The 21,236-nt window shown below is 43.6% G+C and overlaps 2 protein-coding genes across 3 annotated transcripts; one reads left to right on the top strand and one right to left on the bottom strand.

Annotated features, from left to right (window-relative positions):
- Positions 1-909: 909 nt before the first annotated feature.
- TAF12 (TATA-box binding protein associated factor 12) lies at positions 910-12,282 on the top strand. 2 transcript variants are annotated; one of them, XM_081921608.1, is made up of 7 exons: positions 910-1,143; positions 3,319-3,403; positions 6,930-7,181; positions 7,801-7,878; positions 8,147-8,261; positions 8,788-8,876; positions 9,627-12,282. In XM_081921608.1, the coding sequence occupies exons 2-7, from the start codon at positions 3,335-3,337 to the stop codon at positions 9,660-9,662; spliced, it is 639 nt and encodes a 212-aa protein (XP_081777734.1). In that variant the 5' UTR covers positions 910-1,143; positions 3,319-3,334; the 3' UTR covers positions 9,663-12,282. The 2 variants fall into 2 exon arrangements, with proteins under 2 accessions (XP_081777734.1, XP_081777735.1); XM_081921609.1 differs by lacking the exon at positions 3,319-3,403 and having other exon boundaries at positions 921-1,143; positions 9,627-10,957.
- Positions 12,283-13,251: 969 nt separating this feature from the next.
- On the bottom strand, positions 13,252-17,350 carry LOC309375695 (ras-related protein Rab-39B-like). The gene is made up of 2 exons (XM_081921602.1): positions 16,840-17,350; positions 13,252-14,710 (listed from the first exon to the last, which is right to left on the bottom strand). The coding sequence occupies exons 1-2, from the start codon at positions 17,058-17,060 to the stop codon at positions 14,287-14,289; spliced, it is 645 nt and encodes a 214-aa protein (XP_081777728.1). The 5' UTR covers positions 17,061-17,350; the 3' UTR covers positions 13,252-14,286.
- Between the last annotated feature and the right edge of the window lie 3,886 nt (positions 17,351-21,236).

Here is a 21,236-nt window from a genome sequence, read left to right on the forward strand (position 1 = left end):
GCGGGTGCTCGCATGTTTGCTCGGGGGAGTAGTTGCAAACTATGTGGCGATGGGGCTTACTCCCAGTAAGTGCGCCTGTTAGGATCGCGACGTTAATTCTTGCAAAGCTGCAAAGAGAGATCTACAAGATTTGCAAAGCTGCAAAGAGAGATCTCCCACCAGATGTCAAAGAGAACAACAAGTATCTGAAGGCAGCCCTGTTTAGGGAAGCTTTTAATGTTTGATGCATTACTGTATTTTAATATTTTGTTGGCAGCTGCCCAGAGTGGCTTGGGGAAGCCCTGCCAGATGGGCGGGGTATAAACCATAAATAATTATTATTATTATTATTATTATTATTATTATTATTATTACACCTTTACCATCCTCTTTTCAAAGCACTCAAGGTTGCTTATACAGTTATTTCTTCTGTGCTTAAAAAAAAAATCCACTACAACCCTGTGAAATAGGCTAGGCAGCATTGGGATTCGAACTCGCGTTTCCCCATCACACTTGCTCAAGACGATCGTTTTGCACGAATGACGCTCACACTTCACCTTACCCACGGCCAACCTGACACTGGTGCAAAAGCCCGCGCGCTTCTGCTTCCTTCCAATCACAAGAAAGAAAGCGCAGCACCGCCAGGAGCTCTCGGATCGGGAACCAAGAAGGTGCCGCGGCCGCCTATTAAAACACCTACATATAAAAGCGTTTCTTTTCCCCTCCCTCCCCTCCGTAGGGTCCCAGCTGAAGTGCGCCTGCGCACTGCTGGGCTGAACCAGAGAGACGATTTGACAGCGGGCGCGCGGGCGCGCACAGACCTTAATTCACCACAAACAAGAAAGAGCGGGGGCGAGGGAGTCTCGGAACGCTAGGAGCTTCGGCGCATGTGCAGACGAGACCAAGCGGCCCAACCTTAAAAAGGGACGACCGAGGAGCTTTCCGATTGGCTGCCGCTGTGTGGGCCAAGTGTCTTTCCTGGAGTGGCTCGTAGGGTCGTGACCCCGGAAGTGCTGTGTCGCGGCGTCCCAGTGAGGGAGGAAAGGCGGCAATCGGTCGGAAGCGTCGAGCGGCTCGCAGGGGGGAGATGGCCGGGTAGGCGGCCGAGGCGCCGGTGAGCGGAGCGGGAGCTCCGGTTTGAGCCGCGGCGGCTCCCCGCTGAAAGTAAGGCAGAGCTCTGGACTCCGAGGGGCCTCTAGGGGAGGGGCTGCCTCCGGGGCGCGCGAAGCGGCCAAAATACGTTATCCTTGTCCCGCTTCCTCCCTTTCCCTTTCCCCTGACGACAGGCCTCCCGACCCTTGACAGGGTCTGCTTTAACTCATCGTGCGTTTTAAAACACTTTTCTCGTCGTGTATATGTACAGTATATATATATATATATATATATATATATACACACGCGCCTTTATTTCGTCCGTCTGTTTTCACTCAGGACATTTTAAGGTGGCCGGCAAAACGTGAGCACTCGTCACATTCATATTTACACGCGTTGAGGGCGAGATTATACACGGTAATATAATAAGATGCAGCAACAAATCGATGTCTTCAAAACAATGGTGGCTGGTACCAAATGACTCTAGCCGAGAAGAGAAAGAACAAGTGGCATCAGATTTCATGCTTATTTCTTTCTTTTTAATAAGCCTCCGGAGAAACAGAAATGTCTTCCCGTGTGACGGGAAGTTGAGCCAGGCAATTGGCAGTGGCGGGAGCCCTGCTTAAAGTGAGGCAGGGCTGCAGTTTAGGAAACCGATGGATTGGAGGCGGGGAAGAGGCTTTGGTGGTGCAGCCTAGTTACTTTCTGTCCCTATATACATTCATGTAGCATTGGAAACAAGATGCTGCTTCAGGGTAAGAGGGTTTAACCATGAAGAATGAAAACTCCTAACAACATAGACTAAAATAAATCAGTAGGGATTTATTCTGCCAAAAGCTTAAATTATGCAAGTTCCACAACATAGAGACTGTTGGAGTGTATGCTCCCAGGTCAGTGATTACAATTGAATTTTAAAGCACAAACATAAGATTGGAAAACAATGCTGTAGAAAGGAGTGGGCAGACTTTAGGCTTGTGGAATCTAATTTGTTTTACACTGGTACCCTAAGATCCAGCAACCAGAGCAAAGTGCAAAAGATAGAGCCTTATAATTTTTTTAGTACCAAAACAGACATGAGCTCATGGTCACTCCACACAAAAATCTTCTCTGGATCCTCTCCCCCTCCATTATTCATTTCAGAAGTATGATTTACAGGAGGAATTATTTTTGTTGTCATTGTTAAGCAACTGTGTGTCAGAGAAATCCTTGCTGATCTACATCAAATGACTCTTGAGAACTACCAGTAGATTGTGATCTACAGTATTTTCTGCCCACTACTGCCATAGAATCTGCAGTGTCCTTAAAAAAGCAACATATTTCTTACTTCTCCCCCTCCCCACTGCCATGGCTATGCTCTTGTCTTGCAGTTTTCTGGAGAACACACCTGCTCTTATTCTTTATCAGGACTGGGGAACCTATTGCCCTTGAAATGCTGCTGGCCTTTCTGATGGTAGTTGGAGTCTAATAACATCTAGAAGGCCACAGGTTGCCCAGCTCTGTTCCGTTATTCTTCCTTTACTGTATTGTAATAGCAGTAGTAATGCTTATAGCATTTTGAATAATTTCATTTGTTTGTTTCATTTAACAGCATAACTTTCTCCCCCCCCTTTTTTTTTTTGCTATGAGGTTCTCAATCATTTTACAATGCAAATTTAATTTCTTAAGCACTGCATCCATACTTTCACTCTCTCAGTATCCTAATCCTCACTTTGGGACATAAAGTTCATCTTTCCCAGCAACGTATTAGCCTGTGTTCCCTTACATTTTGTAATCACTTAAAGAAAACAAATGCCATCATCCAAGCACTTCATCTACAAGATTTCACTATTTTTTTCTGAGGTTTTGTAAAGAAGGCCAGCATATCAGATTTGAAATTGGGGAAGGTAAAGCTGAGATAATAGTCTGTAACTGATGTGATTTTTCCATTTCACAGCCAACAGTCCTAACTACTATGCTTAATTATAAACAAGTGGATTGGTCACTGATCTTTTGCACCAGTGCTGTGATACATCCAACCATTGCAGATTAATGCACCTGTACCATGGGTGGAGAGGATGTTCTCTTGAGGAAAGTCTATTCAATGACAACCTCCTATTTATATATGTGTTAGATTGCCTAAACAGATCCATTTAAACCAGCAGAGAGAGAGGGAGATGTGATAGCTTGTAACATGCTCTGGGAGAATTGTATAAGCATTTGCAACGGGGAGAATGATTGTATAGGTTAACCCTTACTGTTTACTTGCAGGAGCTTTTGGGGGGACATGGCCTCTCCATTCAATGGTCCCACAGCAGTTTCTGATGTAATTAAAGATCTAGACACTCAGATAGCTGTAAGTAAGTTGGCTTGAACTCACCAGGACATGGCATGCTGGCATCATGGTGAGAAGCTGCAGGTGGGCTTGTGGCTTTTCAGTTTTGCTTGTGTGACAGAACTGAAATGTGCAAGAGTGTATTGTCCTTTTCCATTAAGATTTGAAAATGTTTTGTAGGAAATGATCCTGTCTTGTGTGAATATGGTCTCCCAGAAGATGACAAAAATTAGTAGAACTGAGTGCTGGAATCTCTCTCCAGCATCACTGCTGTATCACTCCCTGATAAAGAAGTAATCAATCTCCCTGTTGACTTGCACTTTATTCCTGCCAGCGTTACTGCTCTCTACAGAGATGCATAGGAATGTGGAACATTTTACAGGAGGCTCCTTCCCAAAGGAATGTTATGCATCTCTTAGTTGGTTTTGTGATGATCACTAGTTGGAACCTACAGACTGTCTTCAAGAAAAGCCTCACATAGAGCACCTTACAATACAAGCGGGAGGTCCCTAGAGCTTGGACAACAGAGGCCAGGCTATCCTGGTCCAGGAATAGCTGCAGCTGGCAAACCAGCCTGAGCTGGGCATAAGCACTCTTGGCCACAAAAGCCACTTAAGAGTCCAATGACAAGTTGGAATCCAGGAGGACTCCCAGATCCTTCGATGGGAATGCAACTTCTTCCAGAACAGGTTAGATATATAATTCCCAGACACAGGAACCACCCAACCACAGCCCTTCTTTCTTGCCAGGATTCAGCATTGATATTTATTGACCCCAATCCATTCTACTACTGCTTCCAGACAGCTGACCAACATCTTCACAGTCTATCCTGATTCCAATGTAGTGCAGAGATAGAGCTGCATGCCATCAACTGATGGCACCATACTCCAAATCCCTAGATGACAGCTCCCAGTGATTTCAAATAGATGTTAAAGAGCATAGGAGATAGGCTAGACCCTTGTGGGACCCTATAGGTGCCAAACAACGATATCCTACTACTGTTTTTTGGTAGCTCCCCTGTAGGTAGGAACTAAACTAGTGTGACATAGTACCTCCAACTCCCACCCCCCGCCCAAAATCATTCCAAAAGAACACCATTCTCATCGGTGCCAGAAACTGCTGAGAGGTCAAGGAGAACCAACAGGGTCACGTTTCCCCTGTCTCTCTCCTGATAGAGGTAATCAATCAGTGTGACCAAGTCCATTTCAGTGCCAAAACCAGGTTGGAATGGATCTTGGGCTGAAAAAGGTTCCCCACCACTGCAGGAGGAGATTCAAGAAGTAAAGCAATGCAGTGCACAGTGGATTTGTCGAGAAGAGGCAGCAGAATGAAAAGAACAGGAAGGAATGTAGAAAGACTGGCTAAAATTGGAGAGAGCAAGAGCTGGGAGTCTTGAAAGTAAGGATAGAAAGCAAAAGTTGCATCCATTGCTTAGATGATAGGAGAACTGCCTTCAGTTTAAAAGTTGAATTCTCCCATACTTTGAAGGGCCTTTATATGCATCTGTCAGCTGCTTGAAGAGGAAACAACTGCTAAGTATATCTACCATGTGTGCAGAAACGTGTGGAGCCATGCTTGCTGGGGCTGATGGGTGTTGTAGTTCAGGAACTTCGACAACAGTGCCATTTTCTATGACAGAGTAACAATATCTAGCGTAAACAAAAGTGGAATGAGCGGTCATGGCTTCATGGGCCTGCCAACATGCAAACAAAGCCCTGGCTGTTGCAGTTACTAATCTATAAAGGTGTGAATCCGCTAGTGGTTAACTTTACAGCCTATGAGCTCCTGAAGTTCATCTGGCACTGAGCCTTGCTTTCCCAGGCATATATCCTTTTCCTCCCTCTGGGCAGGCTATTTTTATCAGCAAACCATTTGTAGCACAAGGTTAAGGATTTGTTCTGGGTGAAGCTAAAAAAAACCCCCAACAACTTATGTTTACATTGCCTTTCAACCTTTATTGTTTTGAATACATGATTATAAGGTAGAATGAAGCATTTCAATTGTAGCCTTCTTAATAATTATTGTGTGGATTAATACTAACAGAGAACTTGCTCTTTAAAATAATAATGAAGTGTGGTTTCTGCTTCCTTCATATTGACTTCCTTGCATCTTGGGTAGTCCGTGTTCAGCATGGTTTGTGTTTTCATGTGACGTTGGCGTCATTGTTGGATTACAATTTTAAGCAAAATGCGTAAGAATTAAAATAACTGCATGTGGTAAAATTGCATGCTAATCACCTGTATATTAAGGTTCAAGAAAATGCATTTCTGATTCTTGAGAAGTTGGTAATGTTTACCTCTTTAAAATATTTTCTGCAGCTGTGTTGATTGGTAACAAGCTGCTGCTGAGTGGTCTGAACTGAACACATAAGCCAATAGCATTATAGACTGGATGTTGAGAGATTCTGAAAAGAGACTCCTTGAAATTCGATGTTGCATCTTGAATGTTTTGGAACGATTAGAAAACACATTTTGGTTGGAATTCAGGCTAGGTTAGCTAAAGTTGGTTCCAAGTGGAATCAATGGGATAAATTAGTCATGGCTTAAAGAAGTACAGTACTTCTAACTTATCCTGGACAAAGCCCTTTGTCTTTTTTTTGGAGAGAACCAAAGAGAAGAAACGTTCCCAGTGAAATGCTGCCACTGAACTGTATCCCTAAGGTATCTTTGCCACTGGTGGGTTTAAGAAAACGGATATTGGAGGTTAATAGGTGGAACCGTGGATTGATAAACATGGTCCATTTCCATAATGTAGTCCGTAATGGAAATATAAACATAATACATTAATATGTCTCAATCTGTATTATTTGGGGGAAATGTCAAGCTCTAGGAAGCTAAAGATCAGGTTTGAAACAAGTGTACATCATCCTTTAGTTAGATTACAGGCTTTCATCTATAGCTGGCTATAAGAGGAGCAATTTTCCCTTTAGCACTTTTGGCTTAGAACTATCAAAACGACAGGTGTGGAGGATTCCTATGCATAATCATCAGTTGTCCAAGAGCTACAGACGCATATCTCCGGACACCAGTGGTCAGCAGGTGCCTCACAGTTGCTTTCTGGGCAATCTAGGAGGAGGGAGGGAAGTTCTTATTACCATGGCTGTCAGATCCAAGTGTCTGGGGAAGTGCTTCTGACACCCACAAACACAGCTTGTTCTCAGATTTCCACATTGTGATCTGATACGTGGTTTGCATTAAAGCTCTCACAGAACACAGGCATTGAAAGCTTCCCATGAGGTGGCATAATGGTGACCAGTGCTTTCTTTAAAAAATGAACTCTCATTTTCCTACTCATATTGGTATTTCCCCTCAATGAGGCCAAACTTAGATTCACAAAAAGTTTAGGGGTATGCGCACTCCCAGAAAAAAGCACTGATGGTGACATAGTTAAGGTGCTTTTCCAGCCGCTGCAGAAAACCTGTTCCTCCAAAGGCTTTGAAGATCTGATATCCAGTCTGCTGGGAATTGTCCTAAAATAGTTAACTTGTTAAATCGCCTCCGTCTTCTCTTCATCCTCACTTTAACCCTGGGATTTGTGTTTTCTTCAGCTGATTGGTTTGGGCCCACACAATCCCAAGAAGAAGCAAGATCTGGACAAGCTCTATGATCTGAAGGCTAAAGCTCAGCAGATTATGAACCAGTTTGGCCCATCTACCTTGATCAATTTGTCCAACTTCTCCTCAGTCAAGCCAGAACCAGCCAGCACCCCTCCACATAGCTCCATGGCAAACAATACCACTGTGGCGAAGATGCCAGGGACCCCTAGCAGTGGCGGGCGCCTCAGTCCTGAAAGCAACCAGGTAATGGCACTTGCGATACTGGGAAAGTGAGTGGGGTAAGGTGAGGTTGAAAAATAACATTGGTTGTCTGTTTCTGAGCGTGCCCAAGAGTTGCCAAAATCTCCCTGTTACGTCTTGCGACTTGAAATGAATAAAAGCTTGAGTCTTAGGTTCAGAACCATGTGCTCCATGTGGGGCTAAACTTGAGGTTGGTCCAGAAGCTGCAGCTAGTGTAAAATGTGGCAACTCGACTGCTCACTAAAACAGGACATCGCCAATATGTTACCCTGCTGTTGAAATAATTGCACAGGCTGCCAGTTAGCTGCCAGGCTAAGTTCAAGGTGCTGTTTCCAGTGTATATAGGCCTATTGAGCTTGGGGCCAGGATACCTGAAGATAACCTCACTCCTTATATGCCCAGTCCATGTCTGTGCTCTGCAGGTGAGGCCCTCCTGCTGATACCATCTTACCAGAAGGTCCATTGCACACAATGTAGGAATTGGGCCTTGAGTGTTGTAGCACCTGCCTTTTGGAATTCCCTCCCTGTGAATATTAGATGGGCATCATCTCCTTTGTCTTTTTGGTGCCCATTGACCTGGTTGAACTGTACTAATGTTGGTGATCTCTTTCCCCTGCCCCAGATATTAACTAAGAAGAAACTACAGGATCTTGTCAGAGAGGTGGATCCAAATGAACAACTGGATGAAGATGTGGAGGAGGTAGGCTTTTGGGGGGAAATGAACTGAATGAATCCCTAGTCCTGAATAATATCAGACCCTTTGGTACTTGCCTGAGCTCATCCATAGTTGAACAGTGTCACTGGTTCAGTTAGGAAACAAAGTGGTTTTCCTTGATGTAAAGTCACTGGTGATGGTGATTACTTTTTGGAAGAATGTGAAGCTTCTGAATTAAATATCATTTCACGCATTGTTATATATCATGCTGAAACTATCACTAATGTGCTTGGTGCTCCACTGTTTTTGACAGATGCTGCTGCAGATCGCGGACGACTTCATTGAAAGCGTTGTGACAGCTGCCTGCCAGCTTGCACGACATCGCAAGTCCAACACTTTGGAAGTGAAAGATGTCCAGTTGCATCTTGGTGAGTGCCCATGCATGAGTTGTTTGTTTCATGAAGGCTGCTATAGGTGACTGTATGTGCCTACTCTCCCCGTGTAGTGAGCTTTTCATGTATAACAGTTCACCAGGCCAGTCAGGCCACTGCAGTCTTCCTCCATGTGTTAGGGTGTGCAGAAAATAGCCTGTAGTGAACCCCTGCACACAAGGGAATTGCTGTCACATGCAATTCAGAAGTGTCCCCTTGAAATTTGTTTAATAATAATAATAATAATAATAATAATAATAATAATAATAATTTATTATTTATACCCCACCCATCTGGCTGGGCCTCCCCAGCCACTCTAACGCAAAGAAACCCCTAAAATTAAGAGAAACAGAACTCCTGCCAAAACAGGATTATTTTTTCATTTCTCTCTTTGTTCTAGTTCTTAGAAACAAGACAATGATTTCTACTTACATGATTGAATTGATAAATATTTCTCCTTAACTCTTGTTTCCTCTACCTCTTTTTCTCATCACCTCCACCCATGCCCTGTTCTTTGATGTAGAGCGGCAGTGGAATATGTGGATCCCAGGTTTTGGTTCTGAAGAAATCAGGCCATATAAAAAAGCCTGCACTACAGAAGCTCACAAACAGGTAAGGAGGGTGTTCCATCCAGAATCTGGAGGTAAATGGCATCAGATAAACCAAACATGTCAGCAAGGGGAGAGAAAACACCAGGTGTTTATACTGTACTTTCTAATGCCCACATTCCCTTTCTGTGTGTGTGTGTGTGTGTGTGTGTATGTGTATGAGAGAGAGAGAGAGCGCAATATAAATACTTAAGAACATCACTCCTTCCGTGCCATGCCTTTGGGTCAAATGCATTTCCATCTCTTCACTTAGAAACAAAACACACAAACTAGCAGGGGGCCTGATCTGAGTCAGGACTGCAGCATGTCAGGCACAGGCTCACCCTTTCCCTGCACAGTTCCTGACTGAGATGGATCCCCTCCCTACCAAAGCTGCTGTTTGTCCTCAAAGGAAACAAAATACGTGCACCCCTATATTTTTCATCCTGTAGGAGTAATAAAAACTAGAGTATGCAGAGCAATGTTCATTAGGAAAAGGGAAGAATCAAACCTCCCTGCACTGTGGTCACAATTCAGATTGAGGACCCTCCAACAGCTGCGGGTTTTTTTAATCTAAAAAAACTGATACGGAAATGTAGCCATACCTCATTTTGACTCTTAAGTGGACTAGTTATATGATTGAGGTATTTGGATACTATGGTGGCCATGTGAGTGGAAATAATTTTCTGGGCCTAAAAGAATCTACCTTCCACTGAAGCTTGCTGGTGGTCCATTTCCCTGATTTTCACTGTTCTTTTTCTCCCTCTCTTTTCAGAGGATGGCGTTGATCCGCAAAACAACAAAGAAATAATGCTTGGGAATGGCAGGGAGATTAAAATGGCTCTTCTGGGCGGGAAATCTGCCTCAAGCTTGTGGAGTGCCCATGACGTCATCCGTGGGATTCTTTTTTAAGGCTTTGCAGAGAAGCGTACCTTTTAACTGTGCAGCAATATCTGACTTTGAGGGGAGACCTGCCAAAAGTCGATAGACCCTGCCTCTTCCCCCCACCCCTCCTCCACAACATATTTCCCCAAGAGAACACAATGTATCTTGAAACACACAGACTTTATTTTCTGCCTTCAGAGTGATTTATGGTGTAAGTGGTTGTCCAACGGACAGAATATTTTGGGGAACAGTATTAGAAACAGCTATAGATTTTTTTTTTTCATTTCCCTCTTACTCTTTGTAATGTTGCTGTTTATAGATATTTGGATTTGTTTTATGAGCAAAGACATTATGACTCTAAAACTAGGTTGCAGTACTGGCACGGGTTGCAAAAAAGCAAAGGACATCAGGGCAAGAGCCAGAGAAAGGGCTGTTCATTATAGGTTGTTCAATGCAAACATCTCTTTTTCCTCTTTTCAATTCCAATATGGTCCATATTGCAAGTCCCTTTAACTTAAGGATGCAATGGACATCCACTGCATAGCAAAATATCTGTGAAGATGGTGGTTCTGTTGGAAAGCGTTGGTGCAGTTCCCAACACAGAGAGATTATTATTATTGTTGTTACTATTATTTTTAAACTGGCAGCATCTGTCTTGTGAAGAGAACAGTCCTCAGTATCCGCAGCCCAGATACCAATCTGTGCTCATAGAACAATTGGCTTGCCTCCTGTCTCTTCTGTTACCGGGAGAAAAATATAATTGAGAATACTTTGCTTTCATTGAGTGTTCCAATACCAAAAGCACAACTCAGGCTGAAAATCAAAATTGGTGCAAAACTGTTGCCTCAGACTTTCATGGATTATGAATGGTGGGGGTTTTTTTGCTGCTCCTGAAGCTCCTCGCTTGCTGAAAAACTGCCCTCCTTCCTCACTTCCTCTTTGATAGGTTGAGCTTGTAGCAACAGAAGTGTTGCACTGCCTGTGTTCTGAATGAACAAGCCACTTCTGACCACACAGCCTACACTTTGTGTTCTCTCTCTCTGTGCGTAACAGGTTTTCATTAACCCATCCAGCAGTGGCTATAGAAGCTTTCCCTTTTTATGCAAGTTCTCCACTCATTTAGACTATGGTAATAAACAAGTACGTTAATGTTCCCTGTTTTTCAAGATTTCTCATGCACTTTGCCCCAGGTAGCTGCAATTTAGTGCTTTCCATTAAAAGGGGGGGGGATGGCATCAGTTCATAAAACCACAATGCTTGCCTTTGTAGCATGAGCCATTAGGAATATTCCAGCGTGTCATTTGTTCTTTTAAACTCTTGTTCTAAAAGAGTAAATCTCCATTTGTGAAAACAATCCATCCTTTTGTTTCGCCATGGGATTAGCAGCCAAATGGAATCCAACTGAGGCATATGTCTAAATAATCCAAAATGGATTCTGAAATTGCACCATGGAGGCAGGGGGGGGGAGGGGGAAGAACCTTTGCTGCAGTTATTTTATGTATTGCATCACTTGAAAGCATCTTCGCCATTAAACAACCAATGACAAGGGCATGTTTATTTATTTTCATCCCCATCCATGATCAGGGACGACGGGACTTGGAAGTCGAAATACATTGCGGTATTGCCTCAATAAACCTCCCCCCTTCAAGAAATCAGTACATCCCGACCCACGCCCTACCCCCCATTAGCCACCCAAACTTCTAAGGACTTGCCCCTTAGCCGCTGCTGTTTTTCTTATCCCAAGTTCTTCACATGCTGCTATTTTTCTGCATGGATGAACTGTTTTTCTATAGTTTTTGATGAAGCTAGTACATGGGCTTTTCACCATAAACTGCAGAATCATTGTTTCCCATTGCATATGCATGTTTTAGATATTACACATTGGGTTGTTTTCAAAGTAGCCCAGCTGAAAATAGTGGACCTCGCCATGCCCTTTAATTTCAGTGGGTGTACTCAAGTAGAAGTTAACTGAATGCAACCCCTTATAACTGCCATGTGCAATGGTGTATAGAGAAATTAATGTGTTGCTGTAAGCTAGCATTGGCAAAGTATTGTGAACTAGCCCAAATCCACTTATAGAAGGTCAACAGAACTCAAACCAACTGTATCACCCTGTCCCAAAAAATAAATTTGAGGCCCTGCTTCACATAATACCTTAAATTGGGTAGTATATCAGAAGTAGGCTACATGTAATTCAAGTGTGTGGTCCTGATTTTCTCCTGTAACATGCTTTTTCACAACCCAACAGTAAAGGAGGCCTCCTGCTTCAAGCATATGTCCACCAAGTGTGTTACTGCAAACCACCCAGAAGAATGCAGTTTGGACATGCCATCAGTGAATAGGTGGGTTTCCCAGCATCAGATATGCAGAAAGGTAGATTTCCCCTCCCCCCCCACAAGAAATAAATGCAACTACAAACTCAACTCAAGTCCTCACTGTGGCTTCTGCTGATTCTCTTTCAAGTAAAGATGGTGAGATGATAAATGCAGCTCTCTGGATGAGATGGAGTGTACTGAATACAATAAATGGCATTGGCAAAATGAAAATGATGCTTCAGAGCCTATTCTTAACCTTTGCTATTATAATTGAATGTACAGTATATGGTTTATCTCTTGGAAAACCATCGAAAACAGTGGAAACGTTTGAATTGTGGGGGGGATTGTAAACAACTATGTTCAATTCAGAGTAGACCCACTGAAAGTAATGGATTAAGTTTGTCTTGTCCTTTAATTTCAGTGGGTTTACTTTTGAGTAGCCACATGTGTAGAATAGATTCCTTTAGCTCCATCTTGCATTAGCTATATACTAACATTGGATACAAGCCTAAGAATTTGAACCACCAGCCGTTAAATTGGATTACTGAGTGTACAGTTTTCGTAAGGTGACATCTTAGTAGGGCCTCTGCATATTCTATAGCGGCAACATAAAGTGCAGAATTTAGCATCCTGGCAGTATATACAGCCTTTAGCATTGTAAACATGTAATAAAGACTGAATCTAAACAATTGCTCAGATGTAAGTCCAATGTTGCCTGCTCAACCTTAGTTTTGGAACAATCGGCTCTTTACAACTGAGTGTCCTCCAACATGTTGTCTCCACCACCACCTTTTCTATGGACTGTTGATCTGACATTGCTACCATGGTTCCAAAATGGTGCTTTTTGTTGTTCCCTGTTAAGTCATCTATAAATGCAACATATTTTCTTGATAATGGGAGATGTCCTAGAGCCTAGAAATCCACAAAACAGGCAAGGGAACATTTGCACTGACAAGAAGGCAGGTGCTCTCAAAGATTTATAAAGTCTGTTTGGGAATGGTTTTTATTCAGATGCTTGACATTATTGTCTGCTTGGGAGGGATGACTGAATTTTGCTGTGCAGCAGGGGAGCTGTAGGAGATTACCTTTTACCCACAGAGGTGGGATTTTACCTATGGGAGACAATACCCTCCAACCACCTGCTAACACCTCCAAACTTCACCACCTAAAACTGATAATCTAGTTCTGCAAGTATAAAGATGGCTGTATTTTCCTTTATTTCTGTTCTCTACCTTACAAGGAACCCATGTGTTTCAGTTAGTGCTTGGGACAGATATAAATAACTGGTCGCTTTTGTATTATCAAAGGGGTAGCATTCACTGGCTTCCACAACATGCCTTCTTGCAACCTGTCTCTTTGCACTAAGCATGATTGAACCTAATTCGCCAAAGCACCTCTTCCCATTCCATCCAAAACTCTTGTATGTGGCAGGTTGTGCCATCTTCATTTTTCGTACCACTGTGAAGAATAGTTCTGATTAATGTGGAAGTTTGTTCATTACCCAAGTTGTATTGTCTGTGTGACTATAAAAGCCCCGTCATTTTCCCTCTCTCCTTCAGGCATCTCCTTGAGACAACAGGAGTAGAGAAAGTGAATTTGAAATAGTCTTTACTTGTATCCACAGGTCTTCTGTAGACTATTAGGCACCAATGTTATTTCCTCCTAAAAACAGGTGATGAAAGTGTATCAAGAGTTCTCAAACTGATCACCCAAAGAGGATAGGTTAATGAAGGTGTTTACATATCAGGCAGCGAGCTAACATGATGATTACGGTTTAGGCAAGCTTTTCAGGGAGAGCAGGTCCATAATACTTCCACACATTTCAAGCCAACCTCTTCCGCAGCAGAGGTAGAAACAGGAGATGGCAAGAATTGGGGGTATGTGGGGGGGGGGAGCAATAGATGGGTGGAGCAAGGTTGAAACCAGGTAGACCAGGTGCAAAAAATATTTCCAGAGATGTGTGATACGTGCAGAAATGAAAGGTATATGTTGCAGTAATTGTCAGTATGCCAAAGGGAGCCTCAGATCAATGTTCTCTGCCTTCATTCTGCAAGGATTTTGCTCTCCCATATGTTAGGTTAGCAATAACAAAAGGGAATACACCTTTGCTTATACACCAGCCTATAAAAACCTTTTATAGCCTTCATTGCTTTCTAGATGAATGGCTCATGGGCATCATGCATGGGTTATTGTACAAAAGCGCCCATGCACTTTCCCAGAGGCAGTTGCCATTTGCTAGCAGGAACATTTCTTGCCCCCTTCCTGGGCCTGGGCCTCAGGCTGTGCCAAGGGTGGCAGTTTGCTTTTCACCCCGTCCCACTGTTCGCTGGGTCTCATTTTCCCGCTTTTCAGAGCCTCGTATATTGCCATAGTCAAGATCTGGAAAGCCTCCCCCACGTTCCTGTTGCTCTTTGCAGACGTCTCAATGTACTTGGCCTCCAGCAAAGTGGCCAGTTTCTCCGCCTCCTTTTGTCCAACCTTCCTCTCGGCCTCCAAATCGCTCTTGTGCCCAACCAGCACAAAGACAATGTGGTGAGGCTTCACCGTGTCCATCACTTCCTGGTGCCACTTCCGGATGCTTTCGAAGGATGCTCTGTTGGCCAGGTCAAACACCAGCACACCTCCAGCTGAGTTGCGGTAATAGGAACGTGTCACGGACCTAAGTCAGGAAACACAAAGAAGGAAACTCATTCTCACTTGGGTCACCTTCGTACAATCAACCACCTTAGGGCATTATATACTGGTTTATATACTGGGGATGCGGGTGGCGCTGTGGTCTAAACCACTGAGCCTCCTGCTGATCAGAAGGTTGGTGGTTCAAATCCCTGTGATGGGATGAGCTCCCATTGCTCTGTCACAGCTCCTGCTAACCTAGCAGTTGGAAAGCACGCCAGTGCAAGTAGATAAATAGGTACTGCTGTGGCAGGAAGGTAAATGGCATTTCTGTGTGCTTTGGTTTCTATCACGGTGTCCCATTGCACCAGAAGCGGTTTAGTCATGCTGGCCACATGACCTGGAAAGCTGTCTGTGGACAAATGCTGGCCCTCTTGGCCTGAAAGTGAGAACAGTGCTGCACCCCCATTGTCGCATTTGACTGGACTTAACCATCCAGGGGTCCTTTACCTTTTTACCTTAAACTGGCTTAGTATTTTTAATCTTTATTATTCTGCTTTGGACAGAAGAGGGCTATGAATGGAAGAGAACACAAGGCCTAAGATGAAAGATGGATTGAATGTGGTTTGGAACACATTGTGTATTGTTAAACTCACCTAAGAAGGGCAAGGCACCTCGGCCAATTCCAGAAATTAAGTTGGAATTCATTTGCTGAATATTGGAATAAATAGCAAACAATATTACCGCATAAGTTATTGATGGAGTTACGTAGTTTGGTTACTGATGTCCAAGGCTTGTATCAGAAGCAACTTGCTGCTGATTTGAGGTGCTTTGACTAGATTTCCCTCAGGGTCCCTATCAACTCTGCAATTCTATAGCGCAACAATTTAGGCTTGTGCTAATGGAATAAATGCACTGGATACCATCCTGAGTCATTTTATGTCTAATGTGTAAATTACATAAACAATTATAGCATTAGTTAATTATTATCTTAGTGACAAAGGTAGTTAACAAAATTGCATTAAAACGTTATTGAAAGCAGCATTAAAATATATGCCAGATGGAAATGAGTCTTCATGAGTCCAACAAAATCTTTCACAAACAGCCGTTTTATGAGACAGAAGAAGGAAATACAAATAGAGACACCTTTCAGGAAAGGGAGGAACCCCTCCTATTTAATCAGTTTTGAGTCTACAGAATGAGGAGTTACTCATATAAACAGCTGGCGTATGTCTGCAGCACACCTTGGATGCTTCCAGACTTTTTTTTGTGGGGGGGTGATTCAGTCGCAAACGAACAAATTCAGATTGCACAATTATAGCTGGTTGGGAGGTATTGCACAACAAAACCTGCTTAATCCCCCAAATCAGACTTTTTGCCATAAGGAAAGTAACAAGATAATGGGGAACCTGTAACCCACCAGATGTTGTTGGACTCCAAGTGATGGGAATTTTAGTTCAGCAACATGTGGAGGGCCCCAAGTGTGTGAAAACCAGCCTCATATAACCAACATGCTTAAGTTTCATTCATGCATGAAGGGGTTCTGCCAGGCTTAGCTGGGGTCACTCCCCTTCACCTTGGGAGGTATTCAAGTCTAGTGTTGTACCTCAGTCTACCTGAGAAGCTCAGCATGTAAAGAGGTCTGAGCTGGTTGCTCAGAGCTCATGGGTCTGACAAGCCTTTCTTGAGTTCATAGACCAATAATCTAGGAACTTTCACCACTGTGACTAAGCCCAATTCCACTGCCTGCACAACGTTTCTGAATGCTGTATGGAAAAGCACATGAATCTGACCTTTGGAGTTTGTAAGTAAACCATTTTTAATTCATCAAATGAATGGTATTTTTCTACGCTGGGGAAGAGGGGAACTTTGGAATAAATTTGCAATGGCATATTTTAAAAGCCTATATTTCCACACTTGACTTTGTTGCATGTTTTGTGATTTGATCTCTCTCTCAAAAGAGTACGGTACTTGTCCCAAACTTTGATTTTGGCATCCAGAAATTCTCTTTTTTACATACCTATTCTATTCCTTACCGCCAAGTTCTTTTCCCCACTGCTAGACAAGTTCCCCATCATCTCATGTGAAAGCCCTTCAACAACTTGAAGGTGGCTGTCATATCACCTCCTCATTTCTCTCTCCTTACTACAGATAAGACTTCCATTCTAAACTCACCTGAACCGCTCTTGCCCAGCTGTATCCCAAAACTGTAGTTTGATGCGCAGGTCAGGCTCAATCTCCAGGAAGTGAACATAAAAATCCACACCCACAGTTTGATTCATGGACTCAAGGAAGACCCCTTCGGCGTAGCGCTTCAGGAGACAGGATTTTCCCACAGTGGAGTCCCCCAACATGATAATCCGGAACTGGTAGTGCCAGAGCGAATCCACTGCCATCCGGAGACTGGGGGAGAGGGGAGAAGAATGCTGGAGAGGCAAGTGGGAACGCTCGTACAGTGGCACAAACTAGGCACTCCACTCCCCGTGTCAAGATTTATCCAGCCACACGGCCAAGTGGAAAATGCTGTTCTTGAGCTCCGACAGAAGTGGAAAACTGGTTGAGGCTTGTTGTAGGTGAAAGCAGATTGGTCGCATCTACAGCCTGGGGCTGACGGCTGTTTCATTTCATGTTCAGGCAGGCAGCTGCTAAGCCAGCCTGGATGTTCATAACTCGCCCTTTTTCTGCCCCACCCTGAGAATGCGCAACGTTTATGGGAGGGGAAGCCAGGCAGAGAGGAAGCACATTTCACATATATTCTACGGGCAACAGCACCCTTTCTTCTTTCTGGTAGCAAAAAGATAATATTTCTGGGCCAGCAGTCAGAGCATCAGGAGAATACATTAAACCCTTTCAGAGCTCTAATGAGAAAACACATCACTCTCATTAGAACGTATCAGATGTTATCTATGTATGTGTGAGTGTGAGTGTACACGCCCTTTCTCTAGGAAAAGTGCCAAACCTTAGAATTTAGAAAACAAAAACAAAATGGAGACCTACGTGGGTGCATATTTACTTGGAAGTAAGTACCCTTGCATGGGATTGCAGCCTCACTGCCCTTCAGTCACTATTGCTTTCTTTAGTCTGTGCTTAATCTTCCAACAATCAGTTTCATTGGTTGTCCACATGAGAGGGAGAAAAACTTTTCTCTTGTCCCTTTCTCCATGCCATGTGTAATTTTATACACCTCTATCCTATCTCAACCTACCTTTTATCTACATTTTAAAAGCCCCAAATTTTGCAACATTTCCTCACACGATCGCTGGATCATGTTGGCTGCCCTTTTCTGACCCTTTTCCAACCACAATATTCTTTTTGAGGAGAGGCAGCTAGAACAGTGCTCCAAAGTGCAGTTGCGCCATAGATCTGTATAACGGCAGTGGCGTAGCGTGGGTTGCCAGTGCCCGGGGCCACATGGAAGCGTGTGTGGATGGGAGGGAAATGGATGGAGTACACATGCATGTCCAACTTCCTAATGCTGTCTGCATTACCAGGAGATCATAGCCGCATAGATAAGGAAAGATGGAGAGGTCACTTCCTGGTTCGCCTGGGGAAGCCATTTTCAACAAAGCCCAGCAACAGATGAGTGCAGCCATACTGAGGCAGCACCAGATGTTTAAATTTTGCTCCCCTAACCATTTTATGCCCCTGGTGCTCCCTCCCCACCATGCTATGCCACTGTATAGTGGTGTTAAGATGTTGGCAGCTTTGTTTCCAGTTCATTTCCCTATAATTCAAATTGTAATACTGTGCAGGGAAAAAATGGAAAAAAAATAGAAGCAGTAAAAATGCAGTTAAAAATCAATATGAATATTTAAAGCCACCTCCTGCCTTCAATCACAAATCCGCAGACGTATTGCAGGCCACCTTAATGATGCTCGTGGACCACTGGTGATGGGTTGTCTGCAGCATCAGGACCTCTGTGCTAGGTACATCAGGTCATGGCCAATATCCTCATGCAGGTCCAACAGCAGCCATCTGGTTTGCAGGAAGCACATCCCAGGTAAAGGCAGGAAGACCATCTCTGCACATAGAGACTGGGCTTTAACTAGCCACCATCTACAGGAGATTTCTTACCCTCCCTCTTTCGCATCAGCTCTGGCCCTTAGAGGTTCTGCATTTTCCAAGGTTTCTTTCTGTGAGGCCAGTTCTCCAGCATAATAGAAAAAGACAGCTCTGGTTTCCAGGGGAGATGTGTCAAGGGAGACATTCCTGGCATGGGTGTTTCTTCTTTTGGGCTGTCATCAGGCTGACTCTCTTGTAGAAGTTCTACTACAGGAAAGGTTCAGCCTAGTATGGTGACCATTTTGGTGCAGCACCAATTCTGTCCCCGAGGTGCAAAATAGCAAGTGGAGTGAAGTGGGGGGTATATTTTATCCAAACTGCCCTAGTTATGTGGAAGCTTTCCCCCTGCCCTCATTTCTGGGTTAAGTCAGTGCAGATCAGGGATTTGGAAACAGAAGTAACCGCCCAGGAATTAATTTAAAGCACAGGTGACCATGAATCTCATTCCTCCTTGTCATCCCGCCCTGAAGTGTCTCAAGCGTTAAGATACAGGAGCGGGGCTATCAAACATTTTGCGCTGGAAAAGTATGTAAATGCTGCAGACTGGGCAGAAACCATGGGGAGTCTGACTCATACGTGCAAAAGTGTTAGAATGAAGTCGTGGGTATTGTAAGGAGATTCCCCGCAAAACCTTGTCAGTCAGGAGGTTAACTATACAGTATCAAAAACAAAAAGGACTGAGAGCTCCCTGAGCAGGAATTAAAGGAGTTCCACAACTTATTCTGTGGAAAACTTTAGTTATTATATCTATTATTACATTTACCTTTTCTCCAAAGAGCTCAAGATGGTATGCTCTCCATTTTATCCTCACAACAACCCTGTGAGGTAGGTTAGGCTGAGAGACAGTGACAGGCCCAAAGCCACTCAGTGGGCTTCATGGCTCAGCAGGGATTTGAACTCTAGTCTCCCAGCTCCTAGGTCAGCACTCTAACCCCTACTCCACACTGCCTCTCTCTTTAGACACATTTTCCCTCAGAAACAAGCAGGGGCAGTGAACTGTTGGGGCAGAGACCACATTCAAATATTTTCCAAATCTCTCTTTTGAAGCCACTGGAAGAGAAGGAGCAGAATGTTTCTGTTTCAGGAGTCACCTCTTTGTCTCATGTCTCCTGTCTCCAAAGCCCCGAGGGGGTCAGAGCAGAGTTTTTCAAATGGCAACAGCAGAAGAACCTGTTTGATAAATAAATAAGAATTGTCTCATGAATTCATGAGGATTCAAAAAGGGTTTTCCCATGAAGGATGACTTTGTTATATTTATATTCAGAGGTGTTTTCAAGGGCAACAGCAAGGAGACTCTAAGAAGCTTGCTGTTTAAATAAATAAGAATTGCCTCATGACAAATTTGACCCGATTCCATGCCCTTGCTGCTCTTCTTATCTTTGAACTGGAACTTCCTCCTGCAGCTTCTAAAGAACTAACTGCACAACCGATCATTGCTGCAAGATGGACAGACAGAACCCTCTCTGGGTAGAAAGAAGCTGAGGGAACAGATGCTTCAAATTTGGCACTCCTGCTGATGGGGAAATCAACTTAAGAGCAAGAAGGAAAAACTCTGCAATGACTCGTACAAGCTTTGAACAGATCTTACTTTGTATGTAATGTCTAAGGAGTGGCTGGGGAAACCCAGTCAGATGGGTGGGGTATAAGTATATTATTGTTATTGTTATCATCATCATCATCCTCTGCCACCTGCTGTTCACAGAAATCTAAACACTCGTTGTCCTGAGTGGGGTGAGGACACAGGTTAGGGGATGAATATGCTTGTTTGAATTGCCTCATGAATCTATGAGGTGTGGAAGGATTCCCCCAGCAGATGGCACTATAGCTGCCTTGGTTCCTGGTGATGTGATTCATAAAATAAATAAATAAAACTAAAATATGAGTTTATCCTATATAAGTCTCATGAGGTTGGCGGTTCGAATACCCGCGACGGGGTGAGCTCCCGTTGCTCGGTCCCTGCTCCTGCCAACCTAGCAGTTCAAAAGCATGAAGTGCAAGTAGATAAATAGGTACTGCTCCAGCGGGAATATAAACGGCATTTCCATGCGCTGCTCTGGTTCGCCAGAAGTGGCTTAGTCATGCTGGCCACATGACCCGGAAGATGTACACCGGCTCCCTTGGCCAGTAAAGCAAGATGAGCACCGCAACCCCAGAGTTGTTCACGACTGGACCTAACAGTCAGGGGTCCATTACCTTTACCTTTTAAGTCTCATGAGACTTCACCCATTAATATGTCACTCTTTTGACCATGGTTTTCAGATCTTTTGCCTAAATAATCTCTTGAATATGCACCTCAGTAGGGTGTGTATATCTCATCATGAGCCTAAGCCTAACAGGTACATTAATTTCAATAAATTTCTACTTTGAGCAGGGTCAGTATTGGATACAACCCTATGAGTTTAATTTACAGTATTTTAAGAATTAAATGATAGCTTTAGTTTACATTAAACTTACTATAGAAAAGTGGCAAATAGAGAAACTAAGCATAAATCAGCAGTATGAAATCATTT

This window comes from Podarcis melisellensis, assembly GCF_964234715.1.
Source record: "Podarcis melisellensis genome assembly, chromosome: 8".
NCBI lineage: Eukaryota > Metazoa > Chordata > Lepidosauria > Squamata > Lacertidae > Podarcis > Podarcis melisellensis.

Excerpts from the sequence above, each read along its gene's own strand:
- LOC309375695 (XM_081921602.1), bottom strand. The coding sequence starts at position 17,060 with ATGGCAGTGGATTCGCTCTGGCACTACCAGTTCCGGATTATCATGTTG. Across the intron at positions 14,711-16,839 it reads GCTGGGCAAGAGCGGTTCAG|GTCCGTGACACGTTCCTATT; the intron begins GTGAGTTTAGAA and ends TTCCTGACTTAG.
- TAF12 (XM_081921608.1), top strand. The coding sequence starts at position 3,335 with ATGGCCTCTCCATTCAATGGTCCCACAGCAGTTTCTGATGTAATTAAA. Across the intron at positions 7,879-8,146 it reads TGGATGAAGATGTGGAGGAG|ATGCTGCTGCAGATCGCGGA; the intron begins GTAGGCTTTTGG and ends TGTTTTTGACAG. Across the intron at positions 8,262-8,787 it reads AGATGTCCAGTTGCATCTTG|AGCGGCAGTGGAATATGTGG; the intron begins GTGAGTGCCCAT and ends TCTTTGATGTAG.